At 49.5% G+C, this 20,615-nt stretch overlaps 1 protein-coding gene across 1 annotated transcript in view; it reads left to right on the top strand.

The window, feature by feature from the left end:
• PCNT (pericentrin) overlaps positions 1 to 20,615 on the top strand; it is a 104,333-nt gene that overhangs the window by 72,101 nt on the left and 11,617 nt on the right. The window contains exons 28-36 of the mRNA XM_012652714.1: positions 1,706 to 2,413; positions 3,173 to 3,275; positions 10,981 to 11,120; positions 12,228 to 12,392; positions 13,413 to 13,586; positions 13,982 to 14,177; positions 15,331 to 15,553; positions 15,860 to 16,010; positions 16,671 to 17,336. Coding sequence (XP_012508168.1) covers positions 1,706 to 2,413; positions 3,173 to 3,275; positions 10,981 to 11,120; positions 12,228 to 12,392; positions 13,413 to 13,586; positions 13,982 to 14,177; positions 15,331 to 15,553; positions 15,860 to 16,010; positions 16,671 to 17,336 — 2,526 coding nt within the window. The remainder of the gene's footprint in view (positions 1 to 1,705; positions 2,414 to 3,172; positions 3,276 to 10,980; positions 11,121 to 12,227; positions 12,393 to 13,412; positions 13,587 to 13,981; positions 14,178 to 15,330; positions 15,554 to 15,859; positions 16,011 to 16,670; positions 17,337 to 20,615) is intronic.

Raw genomic sequence — 20,615 nt, 5'->3', positions numbered from 1 at the left:
ATGATAGGGTTTATACAATGATACGGAGATTGCTTTGTATTAGACAGTCTTTCTTCATTTCCCTGTCTGGTTCTAATCAGATGCCTGTCTGTCAACAAGCATTTCCTGTGTGAAATGTTCTAAGCGCTTTTTGTCTTGGAGCAGAAGGCCCCGTCGAGGGCTGCCCAGCAACCTGCTCTCTGAGTCCGTCCTGTTCTGTAACGGTGCTGTCCATAGCTGCGTGCTCCATTCAGAAACACGCGTCTTCTGTGGTCAGGCTGCTTGTAAAAAGCAAGCAGGTGAAGTCTCCTCATGTCCATGACTGGAGCTGATGGGTGTGCCGTGCTCCAGGCCGTGTCTCTAGGTCTCTCTTCCGTGCGAGGACCACGCGGCCCCCGCGTGGCGTGGTTTCTCTTCCGTGCGAGGACCACATCGCCCCTGCGTGGCGCGGGACTTTCACTGCCAGTGTCTGTTTCACCTTCAAAGCCTTCATGCTTAGTTTTTGAACCTCAGATTCTACTTGAGGAAAAGTTGAAGTTTCTTTTCCTGGTAGTTGGGGCCTCGAGCTCCCTGGAGTGCAGGGCGTGTCCAGAGTCCTGCGGGGCGTGGGTGCCTCAGCGTTGGCGCAGCCTCCTCCCTGGCTGGCAGCCCTTGCCAACGCTACTGCTGACAGAACAGGTCCGCGACTCCTCATGCGAGTTCTGAAACCCGAAGCTCTTAAGACCAAGTCCAGCTGGTTGGTTTTGTTCTCTCAAGTGCGGCGCCAAAGTGCACTCGGCGCCGAAGCCTGCTCAGGCCCACGCTCACTGTGCCCCTGGCAGCCCGGCTGGCGTGTTGCACGCATTGCTGAGACGCTCCACGTGTGTGAGTGGAGGGTGGGCGCACTGCCAGGCCGTGTGTACACCACGGTCTTTAGGCCCTGAAAGGGTTTGAATTCCACCGTGCACTGTGCGTGGTCCAAGAGAAGCACGTGGCCCAGGCCTGCATTTTGAGAGGAGACACCCAACTCTTGTTTCATACGTTCATCGGGTGCCCTCAGAAAACTCAGCCTGTGGGATCATGAGCTGATCACCAAATTCTTGGAAGTTACATATCAACAAACTCTGCATTCATTACAGAAACTACAGTTTTGTGTTTTTCAGTGTTCAGACAAAGAACCTTCTAGTACTTTTTTCCTCACACAAGGCTTGTGTCCTTAGTAAATTACCACAGAAATAGGTTATGATAGTTGTCTTTTTTTTTTTTTTTTTCTAAGACAGGGTCTCGCTCTGTTGCCCAGGCTAGAGTGCAGTGGCATCGTCACAGCCTCACTGCAGCCTCCAGCTCCTGGACTCAAATGATCCTCCTGCCTCAGCCTCCCCAGTAGCTGGGACTACAGGTGTGCGCCACCACACCCAGCTAATTTTTCAATTTTTTGTAGAGATGGGGTCTCACTGTTGCCCAGGCTGGTCTCAGACTCCTGACCTCAAGTGATCCTCCTGCCTTGGCCTCCTGGAGTGCTAGGACTACAGACACGAGCCGCTGCACCCAGCTAATAATTGTTTTTTGAGCACAGAGATTTAAGCCTTGATTCTGTTTTTCATGAAATTAAATAAACTGAAATGTTAAGCACTTAGAGGGACCAAGGGCTCATCAGGGAATCTCCCCACTGTGTGCTCAGACAGGCATATTCGAGACGCCCTAGGGTTCCACTGCTTTACTGTGTGTTTCCCCTTTTTACCTTCAGGGTAAGGAAAAAGTACTGGAAGATTATCAGCTGCAGAAAGTCGATCTTATAGCTCAGGTGAAACAACTTCAGGAAAAACTGAACCATCTGGTATATTCTGTGACCTTCCAGGATGTCAACACTGCAGATTTTAAATTTCAACAGCCATTGGCGTCAGCATTTGGGTTAGAAAACAGTTCGAGTGATGGTTCCCACAACGGTGAAGAAACCGACAAATCGCCTCCTGTTGGTGCATTTAATATCGACAAGACCGTGAGGGATCTAACTGTTGCCATTAAAGATCAGGATTATTTGATAAGAAATGAAATGCCAAATTTTCCCATTCAAGAAACATTAGAATTGCAGGATGGGTCCCATTCTTTACCAACCTGTGTGCGTGGTGGCGCCCGTGCCCTGAGCTGCAGTGACCTGCCCGAGCCCCTGAAGAGCCCGGTCCGGGTGCTGGACCTGTCCTCCTGGAGCTCCCCCGAGGTCCTCAGGAAGGACTCGGCCCTCGAGCCCCAGCCCAGCCTCCTCCTGACGCCCCACTCGGACGTCCTGAGCCTGTGCAGTGCCGATGCCTCTCTGCAGGACCGGACCCCGGCCTCGCTGCTGCTGGCTGATGAGCCGGGGCTGCCTTGTTACCTGGGCGTGTCTGCAGCAGGACAGGCCCCACCGTGGGCAGAGTCTGCGCCGGCCGACCACCGCCCTGTGGAGAGGACGCCTGTGGTAGGTGCTCCCCGCCCATGGCCAGCGTTCCCTTAGGAGTGTGCAGGGCTGGCCCGGCCTCACGGCAGCTGCCATTGTTGGCTCAGCGCCTGACACGTGGGCGCCTCACAGTGCTGGCTGCCCACAGAGCTGTTGTCATGTGAACACGGGGGGCATTTGGGGTTTCAGACATTGAGATGCGCTGGCCTCCTCCGAAGTTTGCCCTGCGCAGTTTCTTAACTGACGCTGATTCCAAGAGGCACAGCCACACATGATCTTCCTGTATAATTTGCATAAGAGTTCTTTGTCTGGTTATGTTTTTTAGATTGATTTTCAGTAGTGTTTCATATTTAACAGGTTTCACACATAATGTTAATTAATTTTAAGACTATTTCAATTTATTATTTTTGAGTTAGATTCTGTTTTTTCTAACAGTTATTTTGGGATTTGGCATGTCTTCAGTAAGATAAAATAAAAAATAATTTAGCACATACATATAATCAGAGATACCCATATACTGTCATTTCATGCAAAAAAATTTTAAGGTCTGAAATGTTTGCTAGTGGCGGCCTTATCCCTAAACAGATGTGGGCGGATCTGATTAAATTATGGGAAGCGCGTGACCTCAATGTACTCACGGGTTTTGAGCACTTTCCTTGGGGTTCTATGTGGGAAGATGATAAATTCAAGCCATAGAAAGTTTTCATCTGGCAGGTTCAGCTCTGTGATGTAATTACTTATTGTTTCATGACTGTTTAAACGTTTCTCCTATCTGAACAGGAGAAAGATGTCGAAGATTTTATCATAACATCTTTCGATTCTCAAGAAACGTTACGTTCACCTCCTGTCGGGTTAGAAGAAAACAATGACGGCAGTGAAGACAGTGAGTTATCTTTTTTTTAACTCTTTATTTTGGCAGTTTCAGACTACAAAATAGCTTAAAAAATTCCTGTTTGTCCTTCCCCAACTCCACACGTCCACATTTGCCAAGTGTGCCCCGTCTCCGCGTCGGTCTGTGCCCTGAGATGGCCTCAGGCTTTGCTGTGTGTGTCACGTAACCACGGCGTAGCATGGGGCTGGGCACCAGGTCACCCGCACTGGCGCAAGGCTGGTGTCCTCTGTAGACCACACTCAGGTTTTGCCCGTTTTCCTGAGAGTGTCCTGTACGGGAGACGCCCAGCTCACACGCTGCGTTCAGACGTCTGTGCAGGAAGGAGGCTGGGCAGAGGCCCCTCGTTTGTACCCACATTGCCCTCCCCCACCCACCCTCTGTCCCCCACACTGGGAATGATCCCACCGTCTGTCTGTAGGTTTCAGGACACATTTGAGAGGAGTAGAGTGGTGACGGTAGTAGTGTCCTCAGGACTACGTGGGGGGCTGCGTGCTCCCTGGGCTTCGGGGCAGGAGGTGCGTGGAGTCCCTGGGGCTCCCTGGCTGTGGTGGCATCTGCCAGGTTTTCTTCTTGTTTCGTGAGAGACTGCAGGGCTGTGAATATTCTGCTTCTCTAGTTGACACCACTGGTCTGGGCCTCATTGACGATTTTTAAATTTTTTTTATCTTATGGGCACATAGTACCCGTGTATCTTTACAGGGTACACACAACCCTTTGGTGCCAGCATCCGCGTATGTTAATTGAATCAGGGTAACTGGGGTGTCCGTTGCTTTAGACATTTACCATTTCTGTGTGTTCGGAACGTTCCGGTTCCTCTCTTTTAGTTATTACAAAGTATACCCTAACTTATTGTGGAGTATAGTCAGTTGTGTTATCAAATATTGTTCATTCTGTCTAACTAACTATAGTTTTGCACCATTAACCATCCCTACTTCATCCCCTCCTCCCCACCACCCCGCTCAGCCTCTGGTAACTGTCACTCTACTCTGTCTCTGTGAAATCAATTGTTTTAATACTCAGCTCCCACATGTGAGTGTGAACATTCGAGATTTGTCTTTCTGTGCTTGGCTTATTTCACTTAACGTAATGTTCTCCACTTCCATCCACGTTGTTGCAAACGGCAGGATTTCATTGTTTTCTGTGGCTATAGGATATTCCATTGTGTGTATGTCCCACAATTTTTTTATTCATTCATCCATGATGGACACGTAGGTTGATTCCAGATCGTGGTATTGTGAATAGTGCTGCAATAGACGTGGGAGCGCGGATATCTTTTCAATACGCTGAATTCCCCGTGTCCCCTGCTTCGGGTACATACCCAGCAGTGGGATTGCTGGGTATATATTAGTTGTGTTTTTAGTTTTTTGAGAAACCTCCGTACTGTTCTCCATAGTGGTTGCACTATTTACATTCCCACCAACAGTGTACGAGGGCTCTCCTTTCTCCACATCCTCACCCCTATTTGTTATTGCCTGTCTTTCTGATAAAAGCCATTTTACTGGGGTGAGATGGTATCTCATTGTAGTTTTGAGTTGCATTTCTCTGATGACTAATGATGTTGAGCATTTCTTCATTCAGCTGTTGGCCATTTGCCTTCTTTTGAGAAATGTCTATACAGATCCTTTGCCCATTTTCAATCAGATTATTTGATATTTTATTATTGAGTTGTCAGAGCTCCATATATATTCTAGTTATTAAGCCCTTGTCAGATGGGTAGTTTGCAGATATTTTGTACCATTCCATGGGTTGTCTCTTTACTTTGTTGACTGTTTCCTTTGCTGTGCAGAAGCTTTTGAGCTTGATGTGATCCCATTTGTCCAATTTTGCTTTGATTGCCTGTGCTTTGGGGTCACTACCCAAGAAGTCCTTGCCCAGACCAGTGTCCTCCAGTGTTTCCCAGTGTTTTCTTACAGTAGTTTCATAGTTTTGGGTCTTAGATTTAAGTCTTTAATCTATTTTGATTTGATTTTTGTATATGGTGGGAAAGAAGAATCTAGTTTCATTTTTCTGCATGTGGATATCCAGTTTTCCCAGCACCATTTATTGAAGAAACTGTCCTTTCCCTACTGTATGTTTCTGGAAACTTTGTTGAATGTAAGCTCACTATAGATGTGTGGATTTATTGCCGGGTTCTTCACTTTGTTCTGTTGTTCCATGTGTCTGTTTTTACGCCAGTACCATGCTATTTTGGTTACCACCGGTCTGTAGTATAATTTGAAGTCAGGTAATGTGATTCCTCTAGTTTTATTCTTTTTGCTCAGAAAGGCTTTGGCTATTCTGGATCTTTTGTGTTTCCATGTAAATTTTAAGATTATTTTTCCTATTTCTGTGAAGAATGTCATTGGTATTTTGATGGAGATTGCATTGAATCTGTAGATTGCTTTGGGTAGCATGGACATTTTAGCAATATTGAATCTTTCCACAAGCATGGAATATCTTTCCATTTTTTTGTGTCCTCTTCAATCTCTTTCATCAGTGTTTTATAGTTTTCATTGTAGAGATCTTTCACCTCTTTGGTTAAGTTTATTCCTAGGTATTTTATTTGCAGCTATTGTAAATGGGATTACTTTCTTGGTTTCTCGTTCAGATTGTTTGCTATTGGCATATAGAAATGCTACTGATTTTTACATGTGGATTTTGTATCCTGCAACTTTACTGAATTTGTTTATGTTTATCAGTTCTAATAGTTTTTTTGTGGAGTCTTTAGGTTTCTCTAGATATAAGATCATATCGTGGCAAACAAGGACAATTTGACTTCTTCCTTTCCAATTTGGATGCCCTTTATTTCTTTCTCTTCTCTGATTGTTCCAGCTAGAACTTCCAGTACCATGTTGAATAACAGTGGTGAAAGTGGGCACCCTTGTCTTGTTCCAGATTGTAGAGGAAAGGCTTTCAGGATCTTTTCCCCGCTTTTTGTGTCATATTTGCTATGAGTCTGTCATTTATAGCTTTTATTACATTGAGGAAATTTCTTTCCATACCCAGTTTTTTTTGAAAGTTTTTATCATGAAGGGATGTTGAATTTTATCGAATGCTTTTTCAGCATCAGTTGAAATGATCATATGGTTTTTGTCCTTTGCTGTGTTGATACGATGAATCACATTGAAAGTATTTGGGAAGGATGTGGCTAATGAACGCACAGTACGTCGATGGTTTGAGAAGTTCCATTCTGGTGATTTTAATCTTGAAAATGAGCCACATGGGTGACCTGAGACCAAGGTGGATGATGATGAGCTGAAAGCTGTAGTGGAAGCGAATCCATCTCAACCTCCATGTGAATGAGCAGCAAGGTTTGACGTTACTATTTCAACAATATTGGACCATTTGAAACAAATGGGCAAGGTAAAGAAGCTGGTTAGATGGGTTCCGCATGGATTAAATGAGCATCAGAAGAGCAATGTCTCGAAGCTTGCCTTTCTTTGCTGTCACAACATAAAGGTGATCATTTCTATACCGTATTGTTACATGTGATGAAAAATGGATTCTTTTTGATAATCACAAGCATTCGGTAAAATGGTTGGATAAAGATGAGGTGCCAAAACACAATCCAAAACTGAATATTCATCAAAAAAGGTAATGGTGTCTGTTTCGTGGTCCAGTGCTGATATTATCTGCTACAGCTTCATGAAACCTGGTCAGTCGATTACAGCGGATGTCTACTGCAACCAACTGGATGAAATGATGAGGATGTTTGTGATTAAGCAGCCGAGATTGGCCAATAGCACAGGCCAATCCTCTTGCAAGACAACACTTGACTACATGCCGTACAGGCAACGCTGCTCAAACTACAGAAGCTGGACTTGGAAAATCTCTGTCATCCACTGTATTTACCAGACCTTGCGCCAACTATCTACCACTTCTCGCAAGGAAAAATATTCAATTCTCAACAAACCGTGGAAAACTCCTTTTCCCATTTCATTACCACTCACTCTCCAGGCTTCTTTGCTGCTGGCATAAACAAGCTATCGTTAAAGATGGCAAAACTGTTGGTACTTTAGACACATGCTTTGATTAATTGTACTGTTTCTTGTTTGAGATATAATAAACTAAACTTTTGATTCAAAATTGGACATTTCATATTTAATGACCTCATACCTACGTTGAACCATCCTTGCATCCCTGGGATGAATCCCACTTGATCATGATGAATAATCTTTTTAACGTGTTTCTGAATTTGGTTTGCCAATATTTTATGGAGGATTTTTGTGTCTATATTCATCAGAGATATAGGCCTAGAGTTTTCTTTTTTTGTTGTGTTTTTGCTTTTGGTATCAGGGTGACACAAGCCTTATAGAATGAATTTGGGAGTATTTCCTTTTCCTCGATTTTTTGTAGTAGTTTAGGTAGGATTGGTATTAGTTCTTCTTTGAACGCTTGGTAGAATTCAGCAGTGAAGCCTTTGAGTCCTGGGCTTTTGTTTGATGGGAGACTTTTCATTACTGCTTCTGTCTTGTTACTTGTTATTGGTTTATTCAGGCTTTGGATTTCTTCCTTGTTCGGACTTGGTGGGTTGTATGAGTCTAGGCATATGTCCAGTTTTTCTAGGTTTTGCAATTTACTGGCATACGGTTGCTCATAGTCTCTAATGACCCTTTGGACTTCTGCAGTGTCAGTTGTAATGTCCCTTTTTCATCTCTGACTTTGTTTGTTTGGGTTTTCTCTGTTTTTTCTTAGTCTGGCTAAAGGTGTGTCAATTTTATCTTTTCAAAAAACAAACTTTTCATTTCATTGATTTTTTTTTTTTTTTTTTAGGGCAAGAACATCATTTATACAAATTAAATCGATACAAAATACATTATAAAGAGATTTTTGGGTTTCCATTTCATTTGTTTCTGCTCTGGTCTTTATTGTTTCTTTTCTTCTACTAATTTTGGGTTTGGTTTGCTCCTGTTTTTCTAGTTTTGTGAGATGTATTGTTAGGTTGTTTATTTGAAGCTTTTCTACTTTTTTCATGTAGACACTTACTGCTATAAACTTTCTTCTTTTTACTGCTTGTGTTCTAGGTTTTAATATGTTGTGTTTTTATTTTCAATTTTTTTTTTTTTTTTTTTTTGAGACAAGAGTCTCACTCTCTTGCCTGGGCTAGAGTGCCGTGGCGTAAGCCTAGCTCACAGCAACCTCAAACTTGTGGGCTCAAGCAATCCTCCTGCCTCACCCTCCCTGGTAGCTGGGACTATAGGCACTTGCCACCGTGCCTGGCTAATTTTTTCTATTTTTAGTTGTTTGGGTAATTTCTTTCTATTTTTAGTAGGGACGGGGTCTCGCTCTTGCTCAGGCTGTTCTTGAACTCCTGAGCTCAAGTGATCCTCCCTTCTCGGCCTCCCAGAGTGCTAGGATTACAGGCATCAGCCACCACGCCCGGCCTATTTTCAATTGTTTTGAGAAATTTTTAAATTTCCTTAATCTCTTCATTGACCCAGTGGTCATTAAGGAGCATATATATTGTTTAATTTCCATGTGTTTGTATATTTTCCAGTGTTCCTGTTATTGATTTCTAGTTTTATTCTATTGTGGTCAAGGAAAATACTTGGTATGATTTGAGTTTTTTTGAATTTGAGACTTGTTTTGTGGCCTAATATACGGTCTGTCTATTAGGGTGGGAAGTGCTCTAGTAGGTGCTCACAGTGCAAGTGGATGAAGATTTCTCATGCAGAAATTAAGGTTTAAAAGTAAAAAAGTTTACTTAATCCCTTTAGAGGAGGTGGGGGAGAGAGAGAGAGACAAAGAAAGGGGGAAGAGGGAAGGAGAGAGAGAGAGATGGCATCCCAAAGAGAGAGAAGGGAGATGCCAGCAGGGAGGCAAAGTCGCTTACTGATTTTAAGGGGGATGAAAAAAGAAAGTGTTGGCTGTCAGCTGATAACAACAGCGGCAGCAGGTCGATAACTAAAACTGCAAGGATGTCAGAGTCCAAAAGGTGGCTTTCTGCCTTTCCTTGGAGATCTGGGAGATGTGGCTCTGTCCTTAAGATATGGCTGAGGCTGCAGCTTGTTCTCCTGCTGTTTACTCAGGAACTCTGTAAAAGCACATTCTCAAAAAACAATTTTGAAAGAGAGACATTTACATCTCTTTCCCATCCCTTCTGCTTTTTCAGAAGTTGTGCAAAACAGAACTCCAGCAGGGTGCCTTGTGAGTGAGAGAGCCCATAGGACTGATCTTCACCTGTCACTGGGGAAATTGCAGGATTAGGTATTTTCCTGTTGCGTTTGCAAGGCCGCCCTTACACGATCCCTGAGAGTGACCCACGAACTGAGGAGAAGAATGTGAATTCTGCAGCTGTCGGATGGAATATTCTGTAGACATCTGTAAGGTCCATTTGGTCTTCAGTGCAGATTTAAGTCCAACGTCTCATTGTTGGTTTTCCTGCTGAAAGTGGGGTGTTGGGCTCTGCAGTGATTATTGTATCGGGGTCTCTCTTTAGCTCTGGTATTTGCTTTGTCTCTGGGTGCTCCAGTCTTGGGTGCACATTTGTTTAGAATTGTTATATCCTCTTGATGAATTGACCTCTTAGTCTCTTTTTACAGTTACTGTCTTGAAATCTGTTATATCTGATGGAAGCATAGCTATTTCTCCTTGTTTTTGGTTTCCACTGGTTTCTAGAAATATGTATTTCTATCCCTTTATTTTCAGTCTATGTGTGTCTTTATAGGTGAAGTAGGTTTCTTACAGACAGCATGCAGTTGGGTCTTGTCTTTTTACCCATTCAGCTGTGTCTTTTTTTTTTTTTTTGAGGCAGGGTCTTGCTCTCTTGGCTAGCCATGAGGGCAATGGCATTGGCACAGTGCACTGTAACCTCCAACTCCTGGGCTCAGGCGATGCCCCTGCCTCAGCCTCCCGAGTAGCTGGGACTACAGGCATGAGCCACTGCGCCCGGTCCTTGTATTTTAAATTTCTAGGAGCGGTTTCTTATTTCCTAACTGTTCCTTGCTCCTAGTGCTTCATTTCCTGTTTCATGAATAGTGTTCTTCTGATTTTTCTGAAGATGTTCGTTATAACTTTTCTGAGGTTTTCTTCTGTTTGCTATATTTACTCTTGATTTCTTGCCAGTGTGCTCTCTGTGTTTCATGTCAGGACGTTTCTTGTGCATGTCTAAGCACATGGACTGCAGCCTCCACTCACCAGGGAGGGCTGTCAGCGCAGAGGGGCCTGTCTCCCTGGCATCCTTGTCCTCCGCCCGTGTCCTGAGCTGCTGCCCCTGAGTGGGTTGCTGTTTTTCCTCAGACGCTTCTTCAGCTATGTCTCTGTCCCTGACGTGCCCCTGCCTCGCTTTCCTGAGTGCCTGCACCCAAGCTCCCGTGGGCTGGCGTCGGCCTCCCTCCCACCAGACCGAGGACCCTGGTGTTTCGGGTTCCAGGCCACGCTTGGGTTCCTCAGCCCTGGCCGGCTGGGTTCGGGCCTCGCTCCACCCCCTCATCAGGCATGTTCCCCTTTTCCTGAGTGGAGTGAGCTCAGACACCCGTAAGTTTATGTTTAAATCACAGACATTAACATAGTAAATATGCAAAACATGCTTTTTCTTAACGTTGCAATTCTCATCTTACTACGTTTTATAAAAGTCGTGTCCTCTGCTGTGGCCGCCTCTATGCTCTTCAGCGGGTGCCACAGACGGGGGCGTCACCGGTCCTGTCCTTCTGCCCTGCGCTCTGCCGTGTGTCCTCGAGGAACCCCCCCATTGACCCAGACCCTGTGATGTCTTTAGGTGACGGCTTGGGTTTTGGAGGGAAACTGAGCCCACGATCAGAGGGCCCCGAGGCTCCCGCCGATGGCCCCATCTCCAGAAGGTCTCAACAGCCACCGGGAGCCATGAAGGGGAAGGACGTCCAGGCACAGCACGTGAAGGTAGGGCTGGCAGGGAGGGGGGCGCCCGCCGCACCTCTTACCTCTCCAGCCCGAGCCGCGTCTCGGTGCCGAGCCTGACACCCTGATGGCTCCGTCAGCTCAAGTGCCACCCTGGTTTTATGCCATCGGTGTCTGGACACGTGTCCTGGGAGAGGGCACCGGCTCCTCCTGTGGCACCTTTCGCACCTGTGCTTTAATCACCAGAGAGACAGAACTGGGACTGAGCTTCCCGAATTTAGGGATCAGAACATATGACCATCTGTTAGGAAGTGACTGTGATTTGTTTTTTTGGTTCTGGGGTCTGACCTTACGGTGGGTGACCGTGTCTGGGCTGCCCTCTGCCCCCTTGGGAGCGAACCACCCTCAGGAGCCGTGAGGATGACTCCAGGGCCTTTGTGTCCTGCTCTGCATGTTTTCCCTGAAGTTGGCGCTTGTGGGTCGTCTCTCTGGGCTCGCGCAGCGGCTGGGGCGTTCCCAACAGGCAGGCCCCACCCTGGCTTGGCTGCAGCGGCCAGGAGTGTGTGTTCCCCCCGCCAGTGTGCTCCTTCCTCACGTCCCCCTTGGCTCACCACGCTCAGGCGGCAGGAAAGCCACGGCTTTTCCGGGTGCCTGACTGCAAAGGCGAGCCTTGTCCAGGAGCACGTCCCGTCCCCATACAGAGGCCTGCCCTTTCCTCCTTGGCTGGGCCCAGCCGTGGGCTCCCTGGTGGGCTGGGCCATCCCAACCTACCACCCACAGGGCCCGTGGCCACCGTCTGTGCTGGCCCCTTTGGCGGGGGTGGGGGTGGGGGCGGGGGGGCGTCTTGCCATCAGGCAGAAAGGGCCCTGCGTGCCCGTGGGGGCCGCTCGTTCTGGAACACAGACCAGGAGTGGGTCTCACTTGTGGGTGGGGGGACTTGTGGGGCCGTCCTGGGGGTGTCTCTTACAGACATTCTCCTGGCTTCCTTGCTGTCTCCGAAGGTTTCGGGGAGGAGAGTGGAGCCCACGGATGCGCCTCATGAGCTGTCTGTCTCCACCGCTCCCTTCCTCACGGGGCGACGGGCAGCACAGCATGTGGACAGTGGGGTCAGGCTGGTTCTCCCACTTTGACGTGTTCTTCCCGCCACAGGCCTTGCTGCAGATGGTGCGCGAGGAGAGCCGCCAGATCCTGGCCCTGTCAGAGAGCCGCGGGCCCCCCGGCGCTCTGAGCAGAGGGGAGCCATGCGCACCCCTGGACCCCATCCCAAGGGAGGGGCAGGGCCTCCTGGAAGCAGCACCGCAAAAAGGAGAGAAGGTAAAGGACTTGCTTGGTCCATAAGTGGGAAAACACAGGTTTTTCTTTTTAACTAAAGAAAAAGCTTTTTTTTTTTTTTTTACCCTAGATGTAAACTCCAATAAAAGTCTTGTTTTGAACCTCACATACCCCTTTTTTGAAAGAATTTAAGGAGCTTACAGCAACAGCTCTGTCCGCAGAGGGGTGTGCAGGGCTTGATTTAGTGAAGCCAAAAACAAACGGAAGAGAAACCTGGCCGCCCCACCTGCGGCAGTTCCCAGCGGAGGGTCCTGGCTGCAGCGGCTGGTTGTCTGGGCTGAGCTGCGGGGGGTCTGATCTGGTCACATGGGGTCATGTGAGGACCCGGCCTGGCAGGGGTGTCCTCCTGCCCCTCCCCACCCCCTGCCAGTCTGCTCCTGGCACCAGGGACGCCAGCCCTGGGGCTCTTCCCTCTGCTTCTCCGAGCTGGGGTCGGAGCTCACCGGGGAGGAAGGGGCTTGGTCCTGGTGCCTGGAACGTGCCCGGCGCTCGCTGGTGCCCACAGGATGTCAGTGGGTGTGTCACGGTCCTCCCTGTGCACCGCCGACCGCCCTGGGCTGGCCCAGCAGGGCAGCCCCTGCAGACCAGGGCCTCACAGGTATAGCAGCGGAAAAAGAAGCAAGGAAGTTTGCCAACATTTCGCTCATCGCTCAGTCTTGCTTATTTCATCATCTTTTTCGTGGTCTCTTCTTTGCTTACAATGGCAGCGTTTGCTTCCTGTGCCCTCAGTGATCCTGACACTGTGTGTCATCTCTTCTGTCAGAGTAATTTCTGCGCGAACAGCTGTCAGTCTGCATGGCTGCCGCAGCCAGGTGGCAGATGTGACCTTTCCCTGCTCTGCAGGCTGATGTCTGAGATCAGGGTGCCGGAAGGGTCAGGTTCGGGTGGCGGCCCTCTGGGGTTAGGGCTTCAGCGTGGATTTGGGGGACACAGACATTCAGTCATATAACACCTGCAGAACGCGTTTGTGAGAACACCGAGTTTCTTGTTTCGATGTTTTAGGAACCTGCCGACGTGTGCCTTGATTGGAGAGGAGAGTTTCTGCAGGTCGTGCAGGAGGCATTTGACAAGGAATGGAAGATGCTGAAGCTCCAGCTGCAACCTGGACGTGGCGGCTCAGACCCAGGGGGTCGAGACTGCCTGTTGGAGAGGCTGGAGAAGGTCGTCCACGCGCAGGTGAGTGATAGCCCTGTGTCCGTGCCTTGACTTACTCCTGGAGCCCAGCTCTGGCGGAAAAGGAGACAGAGTCTGTTTAGTATGTAAATTTCAGTTCACGTTTCTCCCAGCCTTGGAATGTGGTTGTGACTAATGGAGGAAATCATGTTTCGGTCCACGTGTGATGCCCTCAACAGCTCAGCACGGCCTGGCTCTGACACGCCAGGCCTGAAAGCTGCAAGGCAAGGGTGCCTGGAACTGAGGGCCACCAGGGGCCACTGTGTCCCCGCACCAGACTCACAAGCAGCAGGCTTGTCCCAGAGCAGATGGAGCGCGGGCTCACAGGGCACGGGAAACGGGGTGCAGGGCCGTCCACACCTGGTGCTCAGTCTGCTCACAGCTTCCCGTCCCCCCAGGGAGACCTGCAGGAAAAGTCCTTGGAGCACCTCCACATGTCGGACAGGAGCAGCCTGCTGTCTGAGATACAGGCTCTGCGCGCCCAGCTGCGCCTGACGCACCTGCAGAACCAGGAGAAGCTGCAGCAGCTGTGCACGGCGCTGACCAGCGTGGAGGCCCGCGGGAGCTGGCAGGAGCACCAGCTGCGCAGGCAGGGTGGGTGCCGCTGCCTGTGCCCCCACCCCCGTGCAGCCCGGCCCCGAGCGCCTGCCCACCCAGCACCCAGCTGTGTGGCAAGGTGTGCGCGCAGGATGGGGAGGCCCCTTCGGCCGTGCGGTCTCTCAGGAGCTGAAATGTCCACTCTCGTCAGGCGCCTGCTGGGGTGTCGGGACGCCGAGGCTGTGGCGTTTCTCGGCTGACAGAACTAAGTGCGCGACCCGTCAGAACCAGGAGGGGGCTGGGCAGGACAGGCCTCGCCTCGGGGCCTGGCGGGCAGGAGGTGTCTCGTGTGGGCACTGAGTGTGTTAGGCCCCGATTAAAGAGTGTGCTGTACGTTTTTGCGCCCAACTTAGATCCTTGGGGAATTTTTGTGTAGACTCGCGGGTCACCTGTGGATAAATGATGTCGTATTTTCCATTTCCCACCTACCTTTTCTTTTGTATGTCATGCTGGTCCTGCCCTTGGGCTGATGCCTTCCTTGCCCCTACTCTGGGGGGCAGCATATCAGCTCCCACCCTGCATGAGGGGCAGACACCCTTGGTCAGCTTGAGGAAGTTCCTTCTGTCCCTGGGTTTGGGTTCTGTCCAGGGCAGCGGCCTTGCATTCAGGCCGGGACCTCTCACCCTGGGCTTTTCCCTTTGATACGCCATCGGGATGGGCTGCCAGCATTTAGCTCCTGCGTTCACGAGGGCGCTGGTCTCGTGTCCTCTCTGTGCCCTTTCCTGGTCTTGGTGTTGGAGCAGCGCCAGGCCCTCTCCAGGTTTTCCGGAGGAGTTTGTCTGGAACTGGGGTTATTTCTTCCTTAAGTTTTGGGGGAACTTTCCAGTGAAGCCATCTGGGCCTGGCGTTGTCTCTGTTGGAGGCACTCGGGGTAGAGTGGTGGGTTCGTGGCATTTGAGGATGGCCACGGGGGTACGTCACTCCAGCCGGGAGAGCGGGGCCTGGGAGGAGAAGGGCTTAGAGGACAGAGACCTCGGTGACCATCCTGGCCCCACCAGAAACGACGGCGTGTAGTTCATAGAAACTTCGTTTCTTCCCAAAATGAATACCTCCCCATCCCCCTACGGGTTTGTTTCTGTTTCAGCATCACTTACACAGCTCGCTTTGAACTCACAGATAATGCGATTTGATGTTCCTTCATCTTTTCCAGTTGAGTTACTGGCATATAAAGTCGAGCAGGAAAAATGCATAGCGAGCGACCTGCAGAAGACCCTCAGTGAGGAGCAGGAGAAAGCCAACGGGGTGCGGAAGCTCCTGGCGGTGGAGCAGAGTGCCGTGAAAGCTCTGAAGTCTGAGCTCTGCGAGTGCAAGCAGGAGAACGAGAGGCTGCTGAAGTCCCTGGACAACGTGCAGCAGGAAGTCCTCCAGCTGAGGTGGGGCACGGGCCGTGGCCCGTCTCGCACTGTCCCCCGAGATCTGTTGGCTGTAGATGGAAGTGTCGTGGTGGTTGCCACGATTTTCTCGGCATGGAAGTAAATGACCTCTGGCGTGCCCTGGTGTGGCAGCGTGGCACACTGCTCTCCTGGGTTCACGGTCTGGGCGGGAGGGGTGACGGGAAAGTGGCCAGGGTCTGCCCTGCCTGACCTGGGAGCTCCTGGCCCCTCCCCTGGGTGTTGGCCTGTGTGTCCCCGTCAGCATCTCTGACACGAGGCACGGGGCTGCCTGTTGCGCCCGCACAGATCCATGCTGGACGGCAAGGAGAACGACCTGCAGGCTGCGCTTCAGGAGCTGGAGTGTGAGCGCGGGAAGGAGCGTGTCCTACAGAGCCGGCTGGAGGAGCAGCAGCTTCGGCACCTGCAGAGGGAGGGCCAGAGCTCCAAGTCCCTGGAGGTAACTGGGCAGCGGGGCCGAGGCAGAGGCTGTTTCCTCGCTGTGCCCAGTGGACAGGAGTGTGAGGCAGTGAGATAGGGCTGTATCTTTTAGGTGAAATTGTCCCTTTGTAGTGACAGACACAAGGTGGGCAAGTGCAGTGACCAGTGATGGCTGTCCCTGCTCTGCGGTCCCCACCGCCTCGAGCATTTGGTCTGCAAGGTGGACGCAGCCTCTTCGCTGGTCACCCTGGACAGAGTACGGAGGTCTGCACACAACAGATGAGTGGTGGGGCCACGGTCTTGCAGAGTTGTGTGGGTCCAGAACAAGTCCACCAGCAGCTCCACCGGTCCTGGTGAGGGTTTTTCAGCAACACAGAAGTAACAGTTCATAGCAAGCGCGATGTGCATGTCCCAGAGCCTCCAGGCGAGTGATTTTCTGAGGAAGGGAGGGGTTGTCTCCGAATCCAGGACATGTGTGTGCTTACTCAGTACCAATTCCAAAGCCCTTTGTCATGCAGCCAGGGTGGTAAGGTGACAAAAAAACCTCATACTTTTGTCTATAGGATAAATTTCAAAAGGTACAATTGCTGGGTTAAAGTATACGAACAGAAATTTGGACAAGAAAACCATTTATATACTTTTCCTTTTTATTTGATTTTCCCACCTTTTCACCGACCAGGAGTTAAGAGCGTCCTTGGAGAAGCAGCGTGCGCAGAGCAGTCGGCTCTGCGTCGCCCTGAAACACGAGCAGACAGCGAGGGACAACCTGCAGAAGGAGCTGCGCATTGAGCACTCGCGCTTCGAGGCCTTGCTGGCGCAGGAGCAGGGCCGGCTCTCCCAGCTGCAGAAGGACCTGGAGGCGGAGAAGAGCCACTCGCTGGAGCTGTCGGAGGCTTTGCAGCACGAGCGGCTCCTCACGGAGCAGCTGAGCCGGAGGACGCAGGAGGCCGGCACCCACCAGGACGCTCAGGCGCACCCGGCCGTGCTGCGGAAGCTGAAGGAGGAGAAGGCCCGCGTGCTGGAGCTACAGGCGGTGCTGGAGAAGGCGCAGCAGCAGCTCGAGGCCGAGGCGCAGAAGCGCTGTGAGGAGCTGCGGAGAGAGAAGGAGGTAAGTGCTGCGTTGACGCCAACCGTGGAGGCTCTGCAGACCCAAAAACGAGAGCTGAGATGCTGTCTGGAGAGAGAGAGGGAGAAGCCAGCGTGGTTGCAGGCAGACTTAGCGCAGTCCCGCACACGGCAGAAAGAGCCAGAAGGACCCGAGGACACGCGGAGCGGAGCGGAGACGAGGCAGAGCCGGGCACGTGCGGGGAAGTGGAGGAAGTGGCAGAGAGAAAAGGAGAAGCTGGTGAGAGCTCAGAGAGCCCGGCCGTGGGAGGGCGAGGGCGAGGACATGCGCGGTGCCCTGTGGGGCCCTGGGACGGGAGGGCGAGGGCGTGTGCGTGGGCGACGCCAGGGTCCTCTCTGCCCGCGCCTGTGCATCTGTCCTTGTGCTGGCAGCACACCGGCTTGCTCTAGCTTTGTGGCGAGTTTGAAATCAGGAAGCGCGATTCCTCCAACATTGTTCGTTTTCAAGATTGTTTTGGCTGTTCGGGGCTCCTTGGGATCCATACGGATTTGAGGATTGGTTTTTCACTCTGCAGGGATTGCGCTGAGACTTTGGACCACTTTGGGTAGTGTTGACATCTGACAGTCTTAAGTCTCCTGGTCCGTGAACACAAAACATCCGTTTATTTAGGTCTTTAATTTCTTTCAACAGTGTTTTGTAGCTTTCAGAATATAAGCTTTGTACTCCTTTTTATTAAATTTAGTATTATGTATTATTTTTTCATGTGGTTGTAAATGGAATTATTTTCTTAATTTTATTTTCAGATTATTCATTGCTAGTGTGTAGCGATGTAGTTGATTTTTATGTATGGGTCTTGTATCCTGCAACCTTGCTGAACTTGCATATTATGTCTGCTATTTTTTAATGGGATTTTTTTTCCACATAGAAGATCTTTGTGATCTTTCCATATGTAAGGAAAGGCCACGTCCTCTGCAGATAGATGGATGTAGCTTTGCTTCTTCCTGTTCAGTCTGGACGTCTGCTCTTGCCTGGTCACCCTGGGGGACGGTACAGTACAGTTGTGAACAGAAGGGATGAGAGCAGGGCAGGCTCCCGGGCCTTGTTCCTGGGGGGGACCAGTTTTTCACTGTTACGTACAGTGTTAGCTGTGGGTTTCTGTAGATGCCCTTTATCACAGGTGATTTTCTTCCACTCCTTGTTTGTTCAGCTTTTTTTCAATCATGAAAGAGTTTTAGATTTTGTCAAGTTTTTTTGGTGTCTGTTGAGATCTGTGGTTCTTGTCTTGTGTTGTAGTGGTAATTACATTGATTTTCATACGATGAACCATCCTTGCATTCCTAGGATGAATCCCACTTGGCCATGGTGAGTAATTCTTCTTACGTGTTGCTAGCAGTTTGCTAGTATTTTGTTGAGGATTTATAGTCTATATGCATACAGGGTATTGGTCTACAGTTTTCTTGTGATGTCTTTGGTTTTAGTATCAGGATAACACGGCCTCATCGGACGGGCTGGGAATTGTTCCCTCTTCTTCTGTTCTTTGCTCGGCCCTTGTGTTTTGGATACATTTTATGTCAACTAAGAGCCTTTGTTTCCAATAAAATAATACCCTATGTCTTCTTATGGATTGACATTTGTTTTGTCCTCTTTAAAAATTTTTTTAAAAGCTTTTTAAAAAATATCTCCTCTATTTCTGTTTTTTTTTTTAATTTCATAAAATTATATAAAGTTTTTAAAAACACAAGTAAAACCAATGCCCTGGTCTTTTTAAGTGGTTAGCCTACTGTAAAATAATTAAGAAATGAACATCTCTTTCTAAAAACAAAAACTCTAGGTTTCTAAATGTTACAAGGATAAATCAGATTACAAAATGCTATATTAGTTTTTTAAGTTCAAATCATGTATATGATTAATATTTTTAACAACTTCTTGAGATATAATTCACATACCATTCGGTCCAATTTAAGTTGCACAGTGGTTTTTAGTATATTCAAAGAAATAAGCAAATGTCACTACAATCAGTTTTAGAACGTTTTCATGATCCCAGAGTGAAGGCCCATACTGATTAGGTCGTCACTCCCGTTTCCCACTTCCAGCCCCTGCCACGGCTCATCTGTTCTCTGTCTGGAGAGTGGTCCTTCCAGACACTTTGTGTAAACGGAACCTACGACGTGTAGCCTTTGTGTCTGGTTGCTTGCACTTTGCATGATGTTGTCAAGGTTTGTCTATGTGTCAGCAATGATAAATTTTTTTGCTGATTAGAAAAACCTTCAAAATAGTTGTAGTGTGGTATCATCAGAAGTCTCGGAAAGTCGAGGTGTGCACAGGGGGGCGCAGCAGGGCCAGGAGGGGCTGGGTGGTTTGGTGAGGTAGGTGAGGGGACCCCTGGGGGCCTGGATGACTCTGGACCTGGGGCCGTGTTGAGATGTCACACGTTTGCCCTTCTTCCCCCGGGAGGAAATGTCTCCACCCTTCACGGGATTCTCAAAGGTGTCTTTCCTTTCTGAGAACTTCCCCAAACCATATCTAAAGTTTCTAGCCAGAATGTTTTATTTAATTTTGATGTTTCTATAAAAATGAATAGTAACATGATTGCTTAAAAAATAAATGCAAGAAAATGTTTTCTGCGTTAAATTAACAGCTATTCTTCATGTTGCACTTGATATGTGTTTTTAGTAATGTAGCCTTTTGGAGTTATTTTTACCGTAGGTGATTTGGTCTGGATTATAGAATCCTCCTCTAGCTGTAGCTTGCTGAAGCCTCCCAACATAGGCATTTCTGAGGCAGTTCCATCTTTTCTGGACAATATGAACTCATCAGTTCGTCTGTGTCTGACTTTCCTCATCTGGACAATAGATAAAATGATAATCCTGGCTTGCTTAGGGGCTCAGGCACGTGGAGTGCGATGATGTTGGGAGGGTGGGGTCCGTGAGCACCTGTCCGCTCCCCAGGTGCTGCGGGCCAGCTCTGGGGGCCTGGGGCCCCGCGGCTTCCCTGACACCTTCCTGTGCTGGGACCTTGGACCTTTGCTAAGGCTGCCTCACCCTCCTGGCCCTCCCCACGGCCCTCTGTCCCCCGTGCAGCGAGAGTCGGCCCTCCCGTCCTGCCGGGCTCCAGAGGGCAGCCTGATGTGCAGAGAGGTCAGGCCGAGGCCAAGGGGCCACGTGGTGACCTGGCTCCAACGTGAGGCTGTGCTCAGGCTCCCCAGCAGGCTCATACGTGTGCACTTGCGCACACACGTTCCCATGCATGTGTCTGTGTGTGAGCAGGGCCAGCGGACCGTGAAGCTTCCTCCTATCTGTCAGCGTTGCAGGTGCCTCTCCTTTGGACCCCGAGTGCTTGCTGTAGGCCTGACAAAAGCCTAGTAGTTCTCAAAAGTGAAGATAAAACATTTGCCACAGAGACTCTGGGGTATAATTTAGCGGCCTCTGAGCTGGAGGCAGCCAGAGGCCCGGGCGGGGGCGTGTGTGGCGAGTTAGTTTGAGGGGTCCTGGGTGAGACCCGAGCAGAACAGGACCACTGCCCCGAGGGTGCCACTGCTGACCCGAGGCCTTCCCCTGT

This window comes from Propithecus coquereli, unplaced genomic scaffold (genome assembly GCF_000956105.1).
Source record: "Propithecus coquereli isolate 6110/MARCELLA unplaced genomic scaffold, Pcoq_1.0 Scaffold399, whole genome shotgun sequence".
Taxonomy (NCBI): Eukaryota; Metazoa; Chordata; class Mammalia; order Primates; family Indriidae; genus Propithecus; species Propithecus coquereli.
The sequence above is the reverse complement of the archived record's forward strand: the minus strand, read 5'-3'. Positions and strand labels throughout refer to the sequence as shown.